Genomic DNA, 21,719 nt, shown 5'->3' on the forward strand with positions numbered 1-21,719 from the left:
GCTTCTTTATTTTCTTGAGCTCACAATGCTGGGATAAGCTTTTGCTTTCCATGACCATATAATAGAAACAGTGGTTTCAGACAATTGATAAGAAATCTATTAACAAGATATTCAATAACACAGTAGCCTGTGTATTGAGGCTGAAATGGAGAAAGTCCACTGCAAAAGGAAGATGCTCTTGTTGTCAGAAGCCTGAATGCTCAGCTAGCTAAGACAGTCACAAATCCTGTGAGCTTGTATTTAGCAGCTCCAAGTGAAAATGCACAACTGAGAGGGGTGCCATTTGAGCAAATGTCTACAATGACACTGTGCATCTATAATTTAATTTATTAATAGTATAAACAGCCCTTTAAAGTATCATCCTGTACTGCAAAATTAAAGCAGTTGTTGAAAGGTATAGTTAAAACTTTTGTATCACAGTTAGGAGGGCTAGCACCTCACAGATCCAAAGATGTTCCAATGCCTGTGTTAATTTTCCTCCAAATATCCCAACAGCCACGTGAGGATGATTTTGGCAATTCAGATTGGCCCTGTATAAGTCAGTGTGGGTGCATGTGTGGTTGTGTCCAGTGATGGACTGACACTTATCAAGGGTTGGTGCCTGTTTTGCACCCAATACTACTAGGACAGGTACTGATTTTACACATTCCTAAAACAAAGTAGCACGTTATAAAATTGATTTAATGCTGGTATTTATGGTTTCGTAACATAAAACAACTACTTCCATCAATTTGGTCAATCAGCTGTTTCCTTAGGTACAGTGTTGGGGAAAGCCACAGCTTATTCTACCTTCACTTGGCACAAAGTAAAACCACGTTCTGGATAGGACATCACTTCATTGCAAGAACACTCACTGACAATGGGCTAATGCAGAGTCACCAACCATCCTAAAACCATGCCTTTGGACTATTTCTAGACAATGTGCACACAAACATGGGGAGCACATACAAACTCTTCACATCTATGTAAAGAATCACCCTGAATTCAAGTACCACCTTCTGCACCATTAAACTGTCCAACAGGAACTTCTTTCAACTATTAAAAATAAATTGATTTTACATAGCACCTTTCTCTAAGTTATTGCAGGCCAAATTATGGAAGTTGGAATGCTAGATGGTTAGCTGAATTGTTGAAGGTCACAGGGTGTGTATATGGTGGAAAGTGACAATACAGTACAGCTTTGAAACTTTTTGATTATGCATCTGAGCCACTTGGCTTGACTGCAATAACACAATCACCACTTCTATAAATAACCCATAAACTTAGTCTTCCTGTGAACAATTTTTTTTTTGCTTAACTTGAAACTGTTAGGAAGGAGTTTTCAGTTTTGTTTAACTTTGTAAAAATGTAATAAACTTTATTTTCAGTTTTGCCTAACTTTTGAAAATTGTCCCTCTTAAAGTAAAAGAGCTATGAACAAGGAAGACTTAAAAGAAAGTAGTTACCCCAAATGTCAACGTTAACTTATCAATAAAAACAGGCTTTATCTTTGAAAACTTTTCTTTTTCTAAAAAGCAAGTTTCAATGTTTTTAATAGGGAACTGATACAGTTTTTCTTTTCCCGATTGCCTAACGGGTGGCGCAACTTCAGACGCTTAAAGTCCCTTTTATTTTAACCTCCTTCGTTGTCCACTGATCTGTTATCAGACAAAAAGCTATAATCTCCTCATGCGCCACTGCCTTTCGCAAATCTGAGTGCACGCGGGCCTGTGGCATGCAGGCAGTTAGACAAGATCCAAGTTCGACCTGTCAATGACACGGCCTCGAAGCGCCACGGTCTTTCTTTTCCCAACACTCCCCGACATCTCCTAACGCGACCCCCGATTAACCAATTACCTTTTCAGCGGATACATCTATAGCAGACTGATTGTAAAATGAGGTGACGGTTTTAGAGCGCTCCCGGGCCAGCTCTGTGTAACCTGTCATGGACGATGTGGACCGGAACCGAGCCGAAACATGGCTGCAGCTCCCTCTTCCGAAGGCAGAGCCGAGCACCTCTGCTGCTCGCCTGGGCACACTAAATCGCATCCTTAAGGCCTGCCAGCAATTCCAGAGATACAAATGCATACGCTTTTTTTAAATTATCTTCTTTGATTGTGCCCAGTATTCGTTTACGTAAACACTCAGTACTGCCATCTCGCCAGCGGCAGCAGAGGACTTCTTGGTTTCTTCGCTGTAACCGTTTGACATTTGAAAGAGGTGGAACCAAGGTAAGCAGTTGACCAATCGGCGAGAAGGGCGGGGAAGCGAAGTCCTGGCACGCGCACATGGCCCTTCAGCCGCGCATTTTCCATTTTGCGTTATGCGTTTCTCCCGCCACATTGGCTATTTCAACTTCCATAAAGGACTTTTAATAGGTGAGTGCATATTATGTATAGTCTTGCTATATTCATATCAATAGTTTTGCAAAAGAAGCATATGCTTATATGTAAAAATCGTAAAGGACAAACATCCTTCAATTATTCATCATTATAACAATATTGTTAAGCCCAGTTCAACCTGTTCTGTTCTGGGGCTGACTGGTGCAGAGACACAAAGCACACACTGGTCATTTTAGCGTCACCTATTAACCTAACAACAAATTCTTGGGATTTCGGAGTACTTAAGTTTTTTGTCCTAACGAGAAACTATCATCTTTCCCAGGTATGTTTCCAGCTGTATGGCAGCAACTGCTAATGCCGCAGCATGTTCATCTACAATCTCATTAAATATACACTCCAAAGAACTACTCCGGTGGTCCATCCAGACGGTGCTGCATACTCCTGTCCAGCTGCCTCTGGGCCACACAATTCCTGCAGCTCCAGCAACACCTCCTTGGCTGTATTAATGTTTGAAATCCTTATATCCTTATATCTATAACAGGAAACATTTTTTTCTGATGATATGCATGCCAATTTCATGTCCAATCAATAGACAATTTTTGATATTTAAAGGTATTTTTTTAAGTAATAGAAGAGATTCTTCCAAAATGCTACATAGTTATTTTAAGACATTTTGGCAATTAACGATTTAAAAAAAAATGAATTTCATTACTTCTAGTTTTAAAATTTAATTTTTAATAGTAAGTATATGGAAAATTAGGAGAGGTTAGGTAGCATATAAAAGCATAACTAACATTACTCCAGTAAAATAATCAATGTGAATCGTTAATATTGATGCAGACACACATGTCACTAAAACCAACATGAAAGTTTTATGTTCAGTGCTTGTATGCAAATAGCAAAACTCTTACAGCATGGATTGTATTCTGTTGCATTCTGTCAGAAGACAGATGCATTGGATACCGTATTTTGCAAAGAAACACTCTTCTTGTCTATAAAAAACACATTTACATGTATTATGATCAGCTAAAATAAGTATGTATATTAAGTGATTAGATTAAAACACAGTGACAACCAGGCATGTATTGTGTCTGAAACAAACTCTTTGATTACAAAAAGCTTAGAAGGTAATGAAACTTTTCCAAATCAATAAAATTGTGCAAAAATACATAGTGTAGTTTAAATAGTGTAGTTTATCTTTGTACAATTGTAGAGGTGGACCCAAGGTGAGCAGTTGACCAATCGGTGAGAAGGGCGGGGAGGTGAATTAATGGCACGTGCACATGGCCCTACCCCGCGTTTTCCATTTTGCGTTTTGTATTTCTCCCGCCACACTGGCTCTTTCATCTATACTAATAAAAGGCAAAGCCCTCACTGACTGACTGACTGACTCATCACTAATTCTCCAACTTTCCGTGTAGGTAGAAGGGTCAAATTTGGCAGGCGTATTCCTTACAGCTTACTTACAAAAGTTAAGCAGGTTTCATTTCGAAATTCTACACGTAACGGTCATAACGGTCAATAACGGTCAACAACGTCCGCCATGTTGAACTTTCTTATTTATGGCCCCATCTTCACAAAATTTGGTAGGCGGCTTCCCTGCGCTAACCAAAACCGATGTACGTACTTATTTCAGTGGTATGATGCCACTGTCGGCCACCATATTGAACTTTTCAACAGTCTTTGTTACTTATGGGCCCATCTTCAAGAAATTTGATACGCGGGTTCCCAACGCTAACTGAATCGTACTTACGTACATATATACGTCCATAGCCTGCAGCTCGGTCCCCCATCCCAACGCCTCCCACGTTGTTCGCTGCCTGCCTATATAAGGCCATCCGTCGCTCCAGTCTCTACATTCCCTTCCTTGCTTCGCCACGGGATTCACGTCTCCCTGCTGATAACTACAGCCTTTTTATTTAATCCACGGCTTCTCCGCTGTTTTATTGTTCATTTATTACGATTATAGTTATTGTGTAGGTATTTTAGACTTACTTTACATTGTTCAGGTACCCATTTCCTTTATCATTCCAACCGTACCCGCATTAACATGTCTATCGAGGTAATCACCATCGATCAAAGAACTGTCACTTACCAAGTGGTTTCCATGCCCGGAGATGGCACCTATCTTTTCCATTCTCTTTGTTACATATTGAACGGCCATATCAGGCTCACTCTTGATATCTGGAGAAACATTGTGTCTTATGTATTGAATGACTGGGACAGATTCAAGGTGTGGACTAATGACGGTACAGGAGATAATTATACTACACAGGAGCAATATAAGAATGAAATGCTTAAGCCCTTCACCTATGCATCTGCATGTGAGTTGATGGCTGCCGCTGAATTGTTCGGTTGTCGCTTTCAAGTGTACCGAAATGGCCAAATATTTTACACCTTTGGACAACCGCCAATGCCTCTTCAACATCTTAGATTCACAGGTGACAATTTCAGTAGTAGACACTTTGATGTTTATGAAAGTTTAAACTCTCAAAAGCTGGATGTGAAGTTATCGATGAAACTGGTTGTATACTTGCAGCGCTTGACAGATGCCGAATGTCTCTTCAACACAAGTCCTACAAATACTGTCGTAATTGAAACAAACCATGAAACTCAAAGCGATTATGACAGCAGCAATCCAGGCTGTGAGATTTGAAACAAAATTACTGTTCACATGGCCAACTGTACGTTGCATGCTTAAGAGTAAGCTCAGCGCACAGCTTGGTCATATTACAACCGGAGGGCGGAACTCACAATGTGGTATACAAAGAGATCCTTAACAAATAATTATTGGTATATTTTCCCTCAGTTTAAAAAGATTTAAATTTCTTCTTAATAAAACTTTTAAGGCAGTACTTTGCCGCTGCGAAGCGCAGGTATTTTGCTAGTCTTGCATATAGGACTTTTAATAGGTAAGTGCATATTATGTATGGTCATCCAAACTCTCAATGTCATTGTCTTTTTTCCCAAGACAGCTGGAAAAGAAACTGCCATATATAAATACAATGTATTATTATAATTATTATACAATTTGGAATGTTATGCTTGGGTTCCAACACATTCAGGCGGCACTGAAATCCCACATTAACAACAACTGACTGTGGTTGATCATCAAAAACAATGTACTGGACCAGAGCTTGTTATTTTCACAGCCCACTGGTTATCATCTGACATTTGTACTCTCCTTGCTGGAGTCTGACGCAACACTGGTTGATGCTATGTGCCACCAAAGGCAATTATGCCATGCTCATTCTTATGTTTACTTCAGAGATGTGGAATTACTTGTGTGCATTAACTTGTTTTTATAACTCCTCTTAATATTTTAGTAGAGCACAGTTTACAATGCACTATGGCTTTGGTTTTCATTGTTAATTTTCATCACAGACATTTTGTGTTGTTTTTTTTTGCTCTTTAACATTCACACAATTACATGGGCATGTTAACAATATCGGTTATATGTTGGACATTGATGCATTTTTACAAGTACGAGTACAACTACATGATCACTGTATCGGACCAAAACCCAAGACCAGTATCAATATCGTTGCATAGTATCTAGCTATTTTTTTTACATTTTCAGTTTTTAATTTAGCAGTTGTAGAATTAGTATTGTCACTAGCTCCATTGTTGTACCTCAGATGTGTCCTTAGGTTCCCCAACTGGGTGTCACCTTAGTAGCTGCTTTAGAAGTGACGTCAAAGAGTTTTGTTCATTAGTCCTCGTAATTACTTTGTTTACTAACCTTAGAAAGTTCATCTATCTATCCTTTTTATAACCCACTTATCCAGTTCATATTTCTGGGTTGGCAGTGCTTATTATGGCAACAATAGCGGCACAGCAGTCTCCATTACTTGGTTGGGCAACAGTACCACTGAAAGTTCCAATTAGTTATTTTACTTATTCACAGAAAGTTCATAAATGATTCAAGATATAAACAATGAAAAATGCATATAATCATACAATGCTCATTTGCATTCTCTTTTTAGGAAAAGTACATTTTTCTACTTGTGCAAATTACTAGTCTCACGGCAGTCCACCTGTTCTGTACTTTTTTACATATACTGTACAAACATTTTCAGAAAACTAACATTCTTTTTCAGGTATAGAACAAGTATCAGAAAACATGGCCATGCAGTTTTAAATATTTTAAATAACTTTGCCACTGTTGAATTACAACAGCTGAACATGGTACATTGTGAAGAGCAGTAGAGTTGTCACACAGGAGGTAATGCCAAGTAGACCTTTCAGGTGGAATACTATTCCTGTTTCCCAAAACATTTTTTATAGTAAGACCAATTCTGTGGATCCGGACCTCTGATGGTGGATGGCCATTTTAGAAGAATGTATAACGAGCTCTGGTTTAAATGATGAATACCTGAGGGCACAGATATCCACCCTAAAATGTTGGAGTTCTGAGGCTACAAGGGTTGTTCTCCAAAGTGGTCAGTTGGTAGTGGTCAAATCGATGTGTGTGAGGGCATTCCAAGAAGCAAGGATGAAAGATTATGAAGTTTTTCTACTGCATGCAAAAGGGTAACTAGCCAGATATGGCGCCTGGCTGAATATAGGTAGGACCAAATTTGTTTAGTTTGTTTGTTTATTGTCCTCTCCATGCCTAATCACAAAAGCAGGAGACGGACGACTTCTTAGTTTCCAGTACTTCTGACTCCCCGACTCCTCTGTATTTAATATGCTAATGTATTTTCCATGTTGATTGAAGGAAGGCAACATACACGCCATTTAGCCACAGAACTACTGGCTAGGAAGCTGACGCTCTACCGTATCAGCCAGTTTAAACAAAAGACAAGAACCCCTGAACATACATCAGGCTATAGCACACACCTCCACCTACATCATTATACATAACACATTATATCTGAAATTAAATAAAAACACTTTCTATAATGTACCATAATCCAGATTACAATATGTGAATGTCAGGTTGTATAATAGCTCAGGTGAACTTCACACTAGCAGTAACACAACTATGCACTGGGCTTTATTCTTACATCAGAGAAGTACTTAATTATGACTATTGTTTGTGAAATGGGACATTTGAACTTGCTGTATTTTGTTTTCATTATAATTTATATTTATTAGGAGTCAGAGTTGGTACATTTTTGCCGAGTCCGACCCCGAATCCAGGTACCCAAAATTGTCTCTGACTCTGACTCCACAGCCCTGGTAGTGAGGGTGCAAAATCTTCAACTGCTTTATTTCACTTCCTGTCGGGATTTTAATGTGGCAAACTGTGTGCTGAACTACAAGGGACGGAAGGAATTTGTACTTGTATCACTTTGGATGGACCTTTGGCGGGGCAGGGGGTGGTCTAGTCAGGAACTCACCTCTGACCTTGTCACCATGAGTGGCCCTACAAGGAGTGGATGACTCCTGATGGCATCACTCAGGTGATGATTGATCACGCAAACCACTCTGCCATATTAAGAGCTGACTCAGTGGAGGGACAAAAAAAACCAAAACATATTAAACTCTGTATAAAAAACTTCACTCAGACATCTTTAACTGTTTTTAATATTCCATTGTAATGAGTTGAAGCTCAGTGTACCTAGTAATGGTTGGTTGTTTTGGAAGACCATGATTATATCTAAACACCACATAATAAAAGTAAAAGAAAATACTATTTAACTTTTTTTTTATAACATATTGTTTCTGCTTTTCATGTTAAAAATTGACCAGCACAAATGAATACAACTTAATCTCAATGGGGAAAAACTACTGAAAAGAGTTACTGATGGTAAAACAGAATTAATTTGTTTACCTTACCCAAACTTTTTTACATGAACCAGGCCTCTTTATGTCTTTATGTAATATTTTTCAAGATGTACAATACATAAAGGCACATTGAATAATATGTACTGTTGCCTCGGTATGTTACAAAATTCTCCATTTAAGACTATGTCTTATCATTTCAATCTGTTACATCTAAAAAGTGAATGTTTTAGTAGCAGAATGTTCCTTTATGTTCAGAGAATCTTCATTTCTAGTCTAAGAGAAGCATGGGAGTATCTAGTACACATACATTCACCTAGTCTAATTCAAATCAACAGAGATTTTCTCTGCCTTCTTTTACTAGTACTAGATTTAAAGATACATTAGACACTAAATGTTAAATCTATTAGATGACTGGAACAGAAACTTTGGATCTACGATTTAAAGTAAATAGATATCATAAGTTTTAAATGATCATTGTACAAACATCCAATGACTACATGTCTGTTGTCTGTCTTTAAGAGTGCCTGGGAATGGTTTAGGTAAAGCAGAAATTTTACTCAGAAGGTGAATGTCTCATGTCGCCTGTACAAACAGTTAAGAAAAATTAATTATTTTGTCAAAAACAGATGTGGAGAAAGTGACCTGAACTTCCTCCTATAGACATTTTGTGGGTCATTTTGTACTGGCAGCAACCAACTTCTTGATCCCAACTTTCAGTTGCACTTTCACTGAAGTTGGACTTGTGGTCTCCTTCCAGGTTAGTTTTGGAAAAAAAAATGTTTCCAGAAATCTTTTCTCTGTATCACAGGAGGGCCAGCCTTGCATGTATAATTGCCAGTCTTTAAATGACAAGATACTTCACACAGACTACAGTTAACCACCATGCATTACGGGCAAATGATTCACTGCTGTTGCATCCTCTTCCATATAACAACAATATTCTTGTCAGTCAGGGCCACTAAATAATGTAGCTCAGGGTCCATCCCCACATTGTTAATGGACATAGGTTCAAGAGGACCTTTGCCATTCTGGTTTGGAGCAGGCCATTCCAAAACCTGTTGAATGGATAAAGAGTAGACAAAAACAAATTAAACTTCAGCATCACAGATACCTCCAAAAGAAGAAGATATCTAATCTATGCTTTAGAAAATGAAAAGATTACAGCATCAGGCAACTGTAGGAGTAGTTAGTGTTTGTTATTCATGGCTCTGCAGACCTGAGTCTGGTCGCCTATACATGATTAATTACCAGTTGTTAAACAAAAAACAATCAAATGAACAAAAAGAAAATGGAACCACCCACATTCCCAAATAATACAGTAAGAAAAAAAAATTCCATAAAAACATGTAATAACCTTCCTTTCACAAAACAGTCAACTAATGTGTTTCTTGAGAAATCAGTTTAATTTTTGCCAATGTTAAACCCATAATTGAACCGTAAGAATGCCATTACCTTGCAACCTAAAGAAAGATAATTTACTTGCACTACTGAATTGAACAACATGTTTCAGCTGTTCTGACATTGCTAAAGTGCTAATAACCAATTAGCACTTACACATGATTAATTAAGAATGAGCTGAGAGTTCATCATTAAGACATGGGAGTAACAGAAGCTGAAAATGAGGCTTTGCAGTCATATGTGAATAATAAAATTATAAATCAGCTATTTCAAGCAGTGATAACCACTTGCAACATTAATTTAATCAACATCAAACATCAGTTTAATGGTATCTTGTTTTGTAAAAAGTATCAGTTTCTAACAAAATCATTAAAATTTCTGAGTGAGTGATTCCAAACGTCTGAATGTGAAGTGTATATATATAAAAGAAAAAAATGTCCATTCAACAAACACTGAAAAGTTATTGAAATAATGGGTTCATAATTATAATCAAATTACACTTACTATACATCATGGAAAAAAGTACTTTATTTAAATATAAAAAAATATTATTTTGATAGGAATGTATACTGAAATTTACAAAATTAACACATATACAGTGCATCCGGAAAGTATTCCGGTTTCCCCTGATCATCCCCTTGAGATGTTTCTGCAGCTTAATTGGAGTCCACCTGTGGTAAATTCAGTTGATTGGACATGATTTGGAAAGGCACACACCTGTCTATATAAGGTCCCACAGTTGACAGTTCATGCAGAGCACAAACCAAGCATGAAGTCAAAGGAATTGTCTGTAGACCTCCGAGACAGGATTGTCTTGAGGCACAAATCTGGGGAAGGTTACAGAAACATTTCTGCTGATTTGAAGGTCCCAATGAACATAGTGGCCTCCATCATCCGTAAGTGGAAGAAGTTCAAAACCACCAGGACTCTTCCTAGAGCTGGCCTGTCATCTAAACTGAGCGATCAGGGAAGAAGGGCCTTAGTCAGGGAGGTGACCAAGAACCCGATGGTCACTCTGTCAGAGGTCCTCTGTGGAGTGAGGAGAACCTTCCAGAAGGACAACCATCTCTGCAGCAATCCACCAATCAGGACTGTATGGTAGAGTGGCCAGACGGAAGCCACTCCTTAGTAAAAGGCACATGGCAGCCTGCCAGGAGTTTGCCAAACGGCACCTGAAGGACTCTCAGACCATTAGAAACAAAATTCTCTGGTCTGATGAGACAAAGATTGAACTCTTTGGTGTGAATGCCAGGCATGACGTTTGGAGGAAACCAGACACCGCTCATCACCAGGCCAATACCATCCCTACAGTGAAGCATGGTGGTTGCAGCATCATGCTGTGGGGATGTTTTTCAGTGGCAGGAACTGGAACACTAATCATGATAAAGGGAAAGATGACTGCAGCAATGTACAGAGACATCCTGGATAAAAACCTGCTCCAGAGCGCTCTTGACCTCAGACTGGGGTGACGGTTCATCTTTCAGCAGGACAACAACCCTACGCACACAGCCAAGATATCAAAGGAGTGGCTTCAGGACAACTCTGTGAATGTCCTTGAGTGGCCCAGCCAGAGCCCAGACTTGAATCTGATTGAACATCTCTGGAGAGATCTTAAAATGGCTGTGCACCGATGCTTCCCATCCAACCTGATGGAGCTTGTGAGGTACTGCAAAGAGGAATGGGCAAAACTGGCCAAGGATAGGTGTGCCAAGCTTGTGGCATCATATTCAAAAAGACTTGAGGCTTTAATTGCTGCCAAAGGTGCATCAACAAAGTATTGAGCAAAGGCTGTGAATGCTTATGTACATGTCATTTCTCAGTTTTTTTATTTTTAATAAATTTGCGAAAACCTCAAGTAAACTTTTTTCACGTTGTCATTATGGGGTGTTGGGTGTAGAATTCTGAGGAAAAAAATTAATTTAATCCATTTTGGAATAAGGCTGTAACATAACAAAATGTGGAAAAAGTGATGCGCTGTGAATACTTTCCAGATGCACTGTAATACATACAGAAATATACGGTAGTCCTGGAGAAAGTAAACACATTTTAAGGGAATCTCCCCCTCTTCAGGGCTATTTATAACATTATTATGGTGCCAAATAGTCAACATATACTCAATTATATGAAGCAGAAGAAAAAGAATACAAATAAAAATGAATGCAAACTAAAAAGAAAAGAAAAATGAAAAATTGAAGAACACAGCAGAAGCAATACATAGACACCATAAAACACATTTATCGTTTTCTGGTTTAACTGTAGTATAATAAAAACAATGCTCATGTACTGTGGTGGGCTGGCACCCTGCCCGGGGTTTGTTTCCTGCGTTCCGCCTTGTGTTGGCTGGGACTGGCTCCAGCAGACCCCTGTGACCCTGTAGTTAAGATATAGCGGGTTGGATAATGGATGGATGGACAATGCTCTTTCTTCCTTGAATGCTTTTACATTGATTTTTCACTTAATGCATTATTTGGGTTTGCAAATTCTTTGATTCATTTTTCTTTTTGTTTATTTGATTGCTTATTGTTTAATACTAGGTACCTGCTCAGTTGGCAATTATTTATTCCAGTGAAGCTTACCAACATTTTTATAGGACAGCAATGGTGGCTTGCTGGTAATGACTCAATAAGCCAATTCAAAAGCTGCTTTATAGTCAAAGTGCTTTGAGTTTAGAGCTGCAAAGTGAGTTAGAGCTCAGTGAGTACATTTTGAATCCAATACCTGCTGAGATTCTGAGAAATTTCAGAAATATGAAATGCTGGACAAATGTGGAAGAAATCCCACAAAATATTAGTCAAAATGAGCAAAGACCAAATAATGAAGTGACCCAAATTCCTGTAGCTTAATGTAGTAGAATAAACCACTTAACCACATGCTAAGCTTATCTGTATACTACTGTATATAATCTACACTCTGGTATGGGTGTGCAAAATAAATTTAAAATCTATATTTTAAATGATGGCAGGCCTGGACTGGTTGGTTCAACACTCCTTACCTGGAAGGGAGGCCAGCCCACTAAATAGGCAGGGTGGTCCCTGCCACAGCCAGGAGTTGGACAGGAATGGATAAGCTAGCCTTCCCGAAGGACTTGACAGATGATCTTTAACTGGCCAGGATGCCAGTACAAAGGAAGGATAGGAGAACACAGATCACGTGGGTTATTTACCCCCCAAAATGGTAGGTGGCAGCAACCTTATGTTATGGTACAGATACCTGCTGGGCATGTTGGGAAGTGTAGTCCCATGGAACAACATGTTGGGTTCCATTGGTGCCACCGGTGGGTGCTGAAGGGACTAATGGTCCCTACTTTAAGGGACTTCCACCTAACCCAGAAGTGCTTCCGACGGACAGTGTCTTGATACTAGATGTACTCCTGGGGAAGTGATAAAGGCAGCAACTTTGTTTCAGTACAGGTGAGTCTGGAGAGGAGGTGGACAACACTCCCCTGGAGGAAGAAAGAGAGAATCATGTCTGTGCTTGCAATCCTAATTTTTTTTCGTCATGATATACTCCAGTTTATATGCTGGTGCATCCTTATGGCATTCTGCTTCAGAAAATAAAAACATGGTATTTCTATGTATTTTACCATTCTCTTCAATATTTTATATAGTGAACACCAGGGGTCACTGTCGCCCAGTTAAACCCAACAGTCAGATACGCTGACACAGGGTAAAAGCACAAAGAAGATCTTTTACTTATTTTGTCTTCTTCAAAGTGCCCTTTAAGCACTACAACCACCATACACCAATAAACCAACAATTATTCAATACAATATTCTCCTCCACACCTCCCAGCAAGCTCTGGGTTCACAGCAGTCTTTTATATTGTCCTTGACCCAGGAGAATTTAGGTTTTAATCAGCCTGGAAGTACTTTGAGGCTTCTGTTGTTATAAACCATTAGTCCTTCTGGGCTAGGTGAGAATTTGTTTTCCTACCAACTTCCCAAAGCGTCCCCTGGTGGCACCCACGGTACCCAGCAGGGCTGTGCTGCCAAACTCCAAGTCCCATAGTGCCCTGCAGGCATCTGAGGCACCGCTGCAGTCCAGGGAAGCTGCCATCTATCATCTTGGGGGGAGGCAGTGTCTTTGATAAGCTGCCTTCCCCCATCCTTCCAGTACTTGGGTGTGCCTGCCCGGATAAGCTGTTGGCTGTCCCTTACAATATATATTTACATACTTCTATATATTAAAGTTATGACACTACCAAACAAGGATATCAACATTATTATACTGTATATCACAACATATCTTTTTACCTATTGTCTTAAACACTTGACAAGATATGAAGGATTTCAAATGGTATTGTAGATTTAACTAGCAATCAGCTTGAAATACCTAACTGTTGTATAGAGAGAGAGGGGGGAGACCCACAATAACAATTCAAGAGGTCCTCAACCACCTTCCTTCAAAGTACACATGCCCAGGGAGGATAATCAACAGAAATACAGTTACTAGATGTGTTTACATATTATGTATGTAAGATATTTATTATTACAGTACAATTATACAGTTACAAAAATATTACTTTAAGCCTTCTTTTTCACATTTTTTTAAATAATACTTACATTTCCTCATGCTTATGTGAAAAGGAGGAAAGGGAATAGTGAAAGCATATAACTAATGCTTTTTCACATTCAGATTCTATTCTAGATCTAAATCTAGATTCTAATGTAAAATGAGAGCAGAATATTACAAAAATATATATTAAAAGTAAAGAAGTTCTCGAAGAAAATCTGTGAAGTTCACCATAGACACTAGAATGCATTTGGTATGCAGTGCGGAAGTGCCTGATTTTTTTGACAGATAAACTAAGGGCATATGTAGATGAACAGGGAAACCAGACAGGGAGAAGAGAAGATAATGCTGCTACCAAAGGAAGATGTCAGTCTAAATGGTGTTTGAGTGGCCCAGTTCTTTTTGATCAAGAAGGGCCCAGGGGTATAATAGTTTCAGGTCACCAGATAATACAGTACCCTGACCTCGTGACTCCAAAACTTGTTCTGGAAGTATTTCCGATTGGAGGCAAGGCACTACTTTCTGCCAGTAAAACACTGTCTGAAATAAATTCAGAGGTGTTTTGAGTGAAGCTTACATATCAGAGGGGAAACACTAAAGAGATAAACACTTTGTAGCGTTTTGGCGGGCAGAAAACTGAAAGCCAATCAACCTGGTATACAACACAATAGTCTGTCTACTAAAGCTCACTGCACAACTGCAGTTGTTTTGTGTTTGTCTGATCTTTTGCTAAACTTTAGATCTCCCTCTGCTCATCATTTCCTTGTGTGTTTTGTGAGGAATTAAGTATAGTATTTTGATATTTCTTGGCATTTTATTCTGGGTTGATGCAACCCTTTGTGTCTGCTTCCTGTTGTGACAGAAAAGCAAAAATACTAATAAGTTCAAAAATATCTGCTGCCATCTTCCTGTTCCTTGAGATACTGCAACTAAATAAATAATATTCCACATACCCCCACTGCTTTTAATGTCCTGAAAATCCTCATTTTTGGAAAAGTTTTTTTTCTTTAAAACCAAGTAAACAATGATAGTTTGTCTACATCTCACGGTCTGTAAAATGGCTGCACAGGCTTACATGCAGAGAACAATTATTCTTAAATTCTCCTTCTATGCATCTGTCACAATTGTCAGTATATTTTTGCACTGATACTGAATTAACCAACAATGTTTAACAAAGCGGTTCTTCACTCAGTTTCCCAACCATTTCATTTCTTTCTCAGTGCTCAAATATTTGATTTTTTACTTTTTAACTATTTGAATGATGCAGAACATGTTTGAATTTAGGTTGGCTTTCTTTAAATTTAGAATATACAGGTATTTATCATTAGGAGATGAAATGTACAGCAACTATAATCATTAATCAGTATATTTTTGTGATGTATGCCTTAACTGGTCATTCAAATTATATAGAAATACAGCAAAAATGTATATTTCATACATAGACCACATTTCACTTCAGGGAGGGGACGTTGGCGCACGCATGTTGTTGCCGCTCCACCCTGTTAACAGCACTTTTTGCAAAATTCGTCTTAATCTTACACTTTCTTACGCTTGTTTTATTTTCTTTATTGTACGTATAGTTCATGGATGCAGCTGACTCGAATTGTATGGATTTGGTTTAATTTTTACAGATTTTATGGACTTTACTTTGACTGGGAACAACTGAATCTGTGGATCACGGGACGAGACCTATGAACATTTCTTTGTACCTGGCGATCTAGAAGCTTGGGATGATCTGTCTCCTTGATTATATTTGCTATGCTGTTCTGCTCCCGATTCATTTTACTGTGCTCTATAACTAAGAACTGATCTGATGTTCATACCCACCTGGCTTGTGGCTCTGGGGTGATCACACCTGTAATACCCAGTGTTACTGTCTATGGCTGTATGTTGGAACCTCCAAATCCTGCTACCTCGTCCTGCTATGCTTTCTGCTGCTTTGCTATCGCCGCTCATCTACGCTACCACAACTCACAACCTGCCTCAGTGAAATTAATACCTGGATGGAGCAGAACTCTTTAAAATTAAATTGCAACAAAACTGAACTCCTGCAAATTGGGACTAAAGTGCAACTTAATAAAATTAGCTCCTTCCCAGTCCATCTTGGCGGTGATCTCATCAGACCTGCCTCTACTGTAAAGAATCTTGGTGTCATTTTTGATTCCTCCCTTTCTTATTCCACCCACATAAATCACATTAAGAAACTTTCTTACTTTCACCTCCATAACATATCCTGTGTTCTCTCCTTCCTCTCCTTTTCTAATACCGAGAAACTTGTCCATGCTTTTATCACATCCTGCATCGATTATTGTAATTCCCTACTGGTCGGTGCCCCTTCTAATCTTATATAACAGCTGCAGCTTATACTCGGCTGCAAGAGTCCTTACTCGAACCAGCAGCAGCAAGCACATAACACCCATCCTGCTCCGCCTTAACTGGCTCCCTGTGTCTTACAGAATCGAATATTAAATTCTACTAATAACCTACAAAGCCTTAAACGACCTCGCACCAAACTACACCAGTAACCTTCTCCATCACTATGTGCCTGCCCGCCCACTAAGGTCCTCTGATTCTGGGAATCTTGTGCCCCACACTAATCTACACTCCATAGGTGACAGGGCTTTCAGCTGTATAGCACCCAGACTCTGGAATGACCTACCGAAATTAATCAGGTCAGCTGACTCCATGAATTCTTTTAAAAAACAACTCAAAACTCATCTGTTCAGGAAGGCTTTTAGCTCTACCTGACTTTATTACCCTTCTCTCAGTTTACCTCTATGTCAAGATGCTCATGTAACCTGTCTGTGTGTGTGTGTGCTAAACCATATGTTGTCTGTTAGGCATTTTTTCTGAAATTACTTTCATACTCTTCCTTTACTTATTTATCTGGTTTATTACAATGCTATATACTGTATACCCTGCCATTCTTTCTTTAACTCTGTGAAGTGCCTTGAGCATGGGAAAGGCGCTATATAAATAAAATGTATTATTATTATTATTATTATTATTATTATTATACATTTACCTTGCATTTAAGCAGACATATAACTGTATTTTAATTTGTACTGAAGACATGAGTGACAATATGAATTACAAAGGTATTTTTAAAATGTAACCATCTAGAGGAACTATAGTGAAAAAAAACAGCTGCCGGACTAGAATTGTTTGATTGCAGTGAGAAAAAGAAACATGTTTTGCAGTTGTATTACTCGTTGGGCAGATACTGTACATAATACTTGAATAAAATGGTTAAAGGGGAAGGCACTATACTCTGTTGCTGCTATCTATTGGGTCTTCAGAGGTTTAACACCCAAGTGCCATGTTCTTGGAAGTCGTTACAACATCAAGACTTTGCCATTTCTCAGAACTAAGTCACCTGGGCACATCTGAAGAACTAAAAAAAATCCAATGACAGCTAGAAACTGGCCTTATATGTGCTGTGCATAGACTCTAGTTTGATGATGTTGACATTGTGTCTTCACAACTGGCTGTACCAAGATGTTAAATTAGCATTAAAATCTAAAATAAGTTCTTTAATGTTACATGTTTTGAGTTCTACTGCCTATTTTGTGGCATATATGGGTGTTTCAAGCTAGCACTACAGTAAATTCAAGATAAAACAACCATTTTTTTAGGAAGTACAGTATGTACTCACCTGCACAATACTGACAACAATGCACAAATGTGTAGTTGCATCGAAACAAGTCTTAAGACTAAAATCTCCCATAGTAAATAAGGAGCATTTGTTTGCAGAAAAGCATGTTGCTTACTCAGGCCTTGAATGACATGGTTCTGTTTGTGAGAAGAGAACCTGCCCACAGCTAGTAAAGATTTTGTCTCTCTTTTGTTAGATATGTCATCATTTAGTATATATGGTAAACAAATAACACATTTCAATTTCATAGACACGAAATAAAAATTTATGGACAAAGGCAGAAGACATTTTACCCACATTAACTGTTTTTAGAAGACAATAGCATGTGTACCTGTGATGGGGCAATCTTCTTGGTGGCCTTGGCTCTGGTCTGCAAAAAGAGTTCCAAATCATATGTCCACACGGCCCCCTTATCATCTCCACAAGCCACATAGTCTTTGTCTATAAAATACAGATTTGCTGTCAGTGCAAAGTTTAGTAAAATATTGGCCTAACTATAGGCTGAAGGCAGATTAAAATAGGTTACAGAAATCCAGTCTTAAAGTTTTTTTTTTTTTTACTGGATGCAGGAATGAAGCAATTTAAAATTAGATTTTGATACAAAAGGTAGAAAGTATCATTCCTTACTAACACCCTTTCCCCACTTCCCCAGAATGAGCATCTATAACAACAGAGCACACAATGGAGGGAAGCAGACCAACAATCAGGGTCTATAAACAATTCAAGCATAGCTTTTTATAATTCACTTGTAATAATGTATTTTTTCTAAAATAAATCTGAAACTCTGAAACTGTACTGTGACTTAGAATAGATGGCATTTCAAAACTAACGTTAAATGTTATTCTGTTGGCCCTTTAACAAAAGTGTTCAAGATGTAGCATTCCGATACACAGTATTGAAATAGTTTAAACAAAGACACATTAATATTATAATCACAGAAACATTTAATTTTTGTCTATGCAGACATTACTTTTATTTTCAATACAAAGATAATTTTTTTACTTTCCATGTTTGCCTGATGATTACATTGAATGCCATAGAAAATTTGTACTAGGAAATTATCAATGATGCAATAATGATTATCTGTTTAACCAAACCTTCCTCTTAATGGCATTTAGTGTTCAAAAACAATTATTAAATATCATGTGTCATCAGACATTATGAAATGATGATTTCTTCATTAAAGACTTGGATTTATAATGTGGAAATGTCCTTAGGGTTGCTAACTACCCTTACAGTCTATGAATTTGCTTTTTTGTGCATTTAGAGGAAACTGTCTTGTCCTTTAAAATCTTTTAATATATTTGTTTATCACTTTATGAGTGATTGTATAGCTCTGACGTCAATGTGATCTCCCCAATAAAATTTAATAATCATTACATGCACTATATTTTATAATCATTATATATAAAAAGGGTAACAGATATAAAAAACTTTTTGCACTGCTACTTTGAAGTGACGATCATCACATTCTTTAGTTAATCCACATCATGAATGAAAGCTTACTTTGACCAATCAGTTCTAATAAATTCTGTGAAGATAACTTAATGAATGAGTATGATTTAGGGAAATTTTGAACATTTATTTAGGATTACATTATTAGGACTGCATTACCAATAGTGGTAGAGGAGCATAACTTGTGGACAATTCTGATGTAAAATTATCTTATTCAAAAAGAAACTCGGGAGAACTCAGACAGCAGAAATGGGATATAAAAAAAAATGATGAGTAGCTGAAATTGACTCTGGTATGAATTAAATATTTATCAATATTGATTAATAAGTTTATTACTAATATTAATTTTTTTTCATTAAGAAGGCATAAATGATCACAGCAAGTTAAATCTGTGTAGAATCCTTCTAATGCAGCTCTACACTAACTCCTTTGGATTTAACTTGTTGCGATCCACTATGCCTCCTTTTCATTCAAACAAATGATGAAGGCTAAATAGCCAAAATGTTGTGCCTTTGAAAATGCATGGTGATGCATCTCTTACTAACTCCAAAATACAGGCACTCAAATCGCCAGGAGTATAATAGAAAAGCTTAAATAACAGATATTTCTTACAGATGTGCATTTGAATGAATTAATGAAATGAATTAAGGTTTGTTATAATCTTACAGAAATATTTATGAATTTAATCTTTAGCTACAGAGATCATTCCAATGTTTGAATTTTTATTTAACATTACAAGCTTCAACACATCAATAGATGCAATGTACAATTAAGAATGAAAAACAAAATCTCATAGGTAAGATCAATAAGGGTTTATTGTATGGATTTAATATGTTTATGTAGTGGTTAATTTAAATAAACAGGACAAATATTGTGATGCTTAAGATAGTGTCAGTTTCACAAGGTAACCTTAGCAATCTTAAATTTATTTAATCAGATTTACACTGTCTTGTTAGCAATCACAAAAAAGTATTAAGCTCTGAGTTCAGTGTGGCTATATGAGAGGCAATAAAAGGAAAAACATTCATGCATTAATTTTCTTAATCTGCTTGGCCCCGTGCAGGGTCTCTGAGCTGAAGCATATCCCTGAAGCATAGGAAGCAAGAGAGAATGTCAGTCGATCACATGGCACACACAGGTACTTATTCACACTAGGCAATTTTACAGATGCCAAATAATCTCAAATGTTTTTCTTTTGCATGTAGTTGTAGTAGTACTGTCTCACATGTGCAGAATACAGTGAAATTCCTTCTTGCACATTTAATCCACTTGCCACAGTTTCCATTTTTAGGTGCCAAGATGAACAACATATGCATTCAAATGTACTGTACAAATCCATTTTACTTAATAAAAAACACAAGTCATCTTCGATGTGAAAGGAAACTGGAATAAAGAAAGAAACTCCAAAGAATAGCAGAATGTACCAGCTCCATACAGAGAGTGATCATGTGGGGAACTGCATCCATTAACTAAGCGTCAACAATGCTAACTACCTCAAGGCAATGACAACTAACATGCAAAACTATCGTGTAAAATTTTACGGCAACTGCTTATTTTACGTTTGTTTCCGTTCATTATAAAATAAGCTATTTGAAATATTGATTGAAGCAATTTTCTTAACAGCAAATCTGTTTAATTTGCAGCAATCTTAACTTGGGTAAAATATTTTTTATGGTAATTGTAATTTTTTTTCATTGTAGTTGCAGTGTATTTGATGTTTTGCTGATAACTGTTGGCATTGAGTCTCATAAGAATGGTCTTTCAGTTTTTAAATTGTATCTTTTTGTCTTTTCTTAAGTATATTTGTGACCATGTTACCAGTATTGTCTTCCCATCTTTAGATTATCCAACTCTTTGATTTCCAATGGCTGATGCTTAAAGGGTAAAAGAGTCAAATACTACATTTTTATAAATGTGTTTTCTAAACCTGTAAAACAACTAAAACAGACTTTATGTTGATGCACTAACCTGGGCAGGTGCCAAGAGACAAATGTGTGATGTCTGTGTCACACCACTGCAGCTCTGCTAGGATCACAGCTTCCAGCTTTTTATTTTTTGTTTTCTGCTGTGCAGCTAATGTCTGCTTCCAGCTCCATAAGTAGATGGATCCCTGCTTGGCACTCTTGGACACTTAAGAGACAATAAGGTTAATCTTTTAGCTAAGATCATTCTAAGACAAAAATAAACCTGTAAACCTCCTCTGATTCTGACAGATGAAATTAGCAATAAAATTACAGTCTCTTCTCAGTTACTTTACTTTTAGCATTAGAAAGCCTATCTTTAAAAAGTGTTATTTCTTTAAGATATATAAACCCAAAAGTGTTTAAAGTGAAGTGTATGGGAAGATCTATTTTTAGTACTACTACCCAAATGCTTAAACACTTTGTCCTATTGCAAACTCAAAAGTGTGTTAGATCAGTACAATGCATGCAAATTAAAGGTGTCCTTATCACTTTTTTATCTGTCCTAATACCTGAAAAAAAAAAAGTATTTTAGTCTATAAATAGTGCATGTGGTTAAGGATAAAATGTTCATTCAACATCTGTAGGAGATACCAGCAATTAATGCAACAGGTGGTGTCTTATATGGTCACAACATCACTGTCTGAATAATATGGGGCTTCTGCTCCAGAGTAACCTGAAAGCT

At 37.5% G+C, this 21,719-nt stretch overlaps 2 protein-coding genes across 3 annotated transcripts in view; both read right to left on the reverse strand.

Moving 5' to 3' along the window:
- Positions 1–2,190, reverse strand: part of bckdk (branched chain ketoacid dehydrogenase kinase) — a 38,720-nt gene extending 36,530 nt beyond the window's left edge. The window contains exon 1 of the mRNA XM_039756613.1: positions 1,837–2,190. Within this exon, the coding sequence (XP_039612547.1) occupies positions 1,837–2,067 (231 nt within the window). The 5' untranslated portion in view covers positions 2,068–2,190. The remainder of the gene's footprint in view (positions 1–1,836) is intronic.
- A 5,645-nt stretch (positions 2,191–7,835) lies between these two features.
- The window catches only part of lrwd1 (leucine-rich repeats and WD repeat domain containing 1), a 38,750-nt gene continuing 24,866 nt past the window's right edge, over positions 7,836–21,719 (reverse strand). For both annotated transcript variants that reach the window (XM_039756615.1, XM_039756616.1), the window contains exons 14-16: positions 21,042–21,203; positions 17,950–18,059; positions 7,836–9,109 (exon numbers count right to left, since the gene is read on the reverse strand). In XM_039756615.1, coding sequence (XP_039612549.1) covers positions 8,957–9,109; positions 17,950–18,059; positions 21,042–21,203 — 425 coding nt within the window. In that variant the 3' untranslated portion in view covers positions 7,836–8,956. The remainder of the gene's footprint in view (positions 9,110–17,949; positions 18,060–21,041; positions 21,204–21,719) is intronic.

Source organism: Polypterus senegalus, chromosome 6, assembly GCF_016835505.1.
Source record: "Polypterus senegalus isolate Bchr_013 chromosome 6, ASM1683550v1, whole genome shotgun sequence".
Classification (NCBI taxonomy): Eukaryota; Metazoa; Chordata; class Cladistia; order Polypteriformes; family Polypteridae; genus Polypterus; species Polypterus senegalus.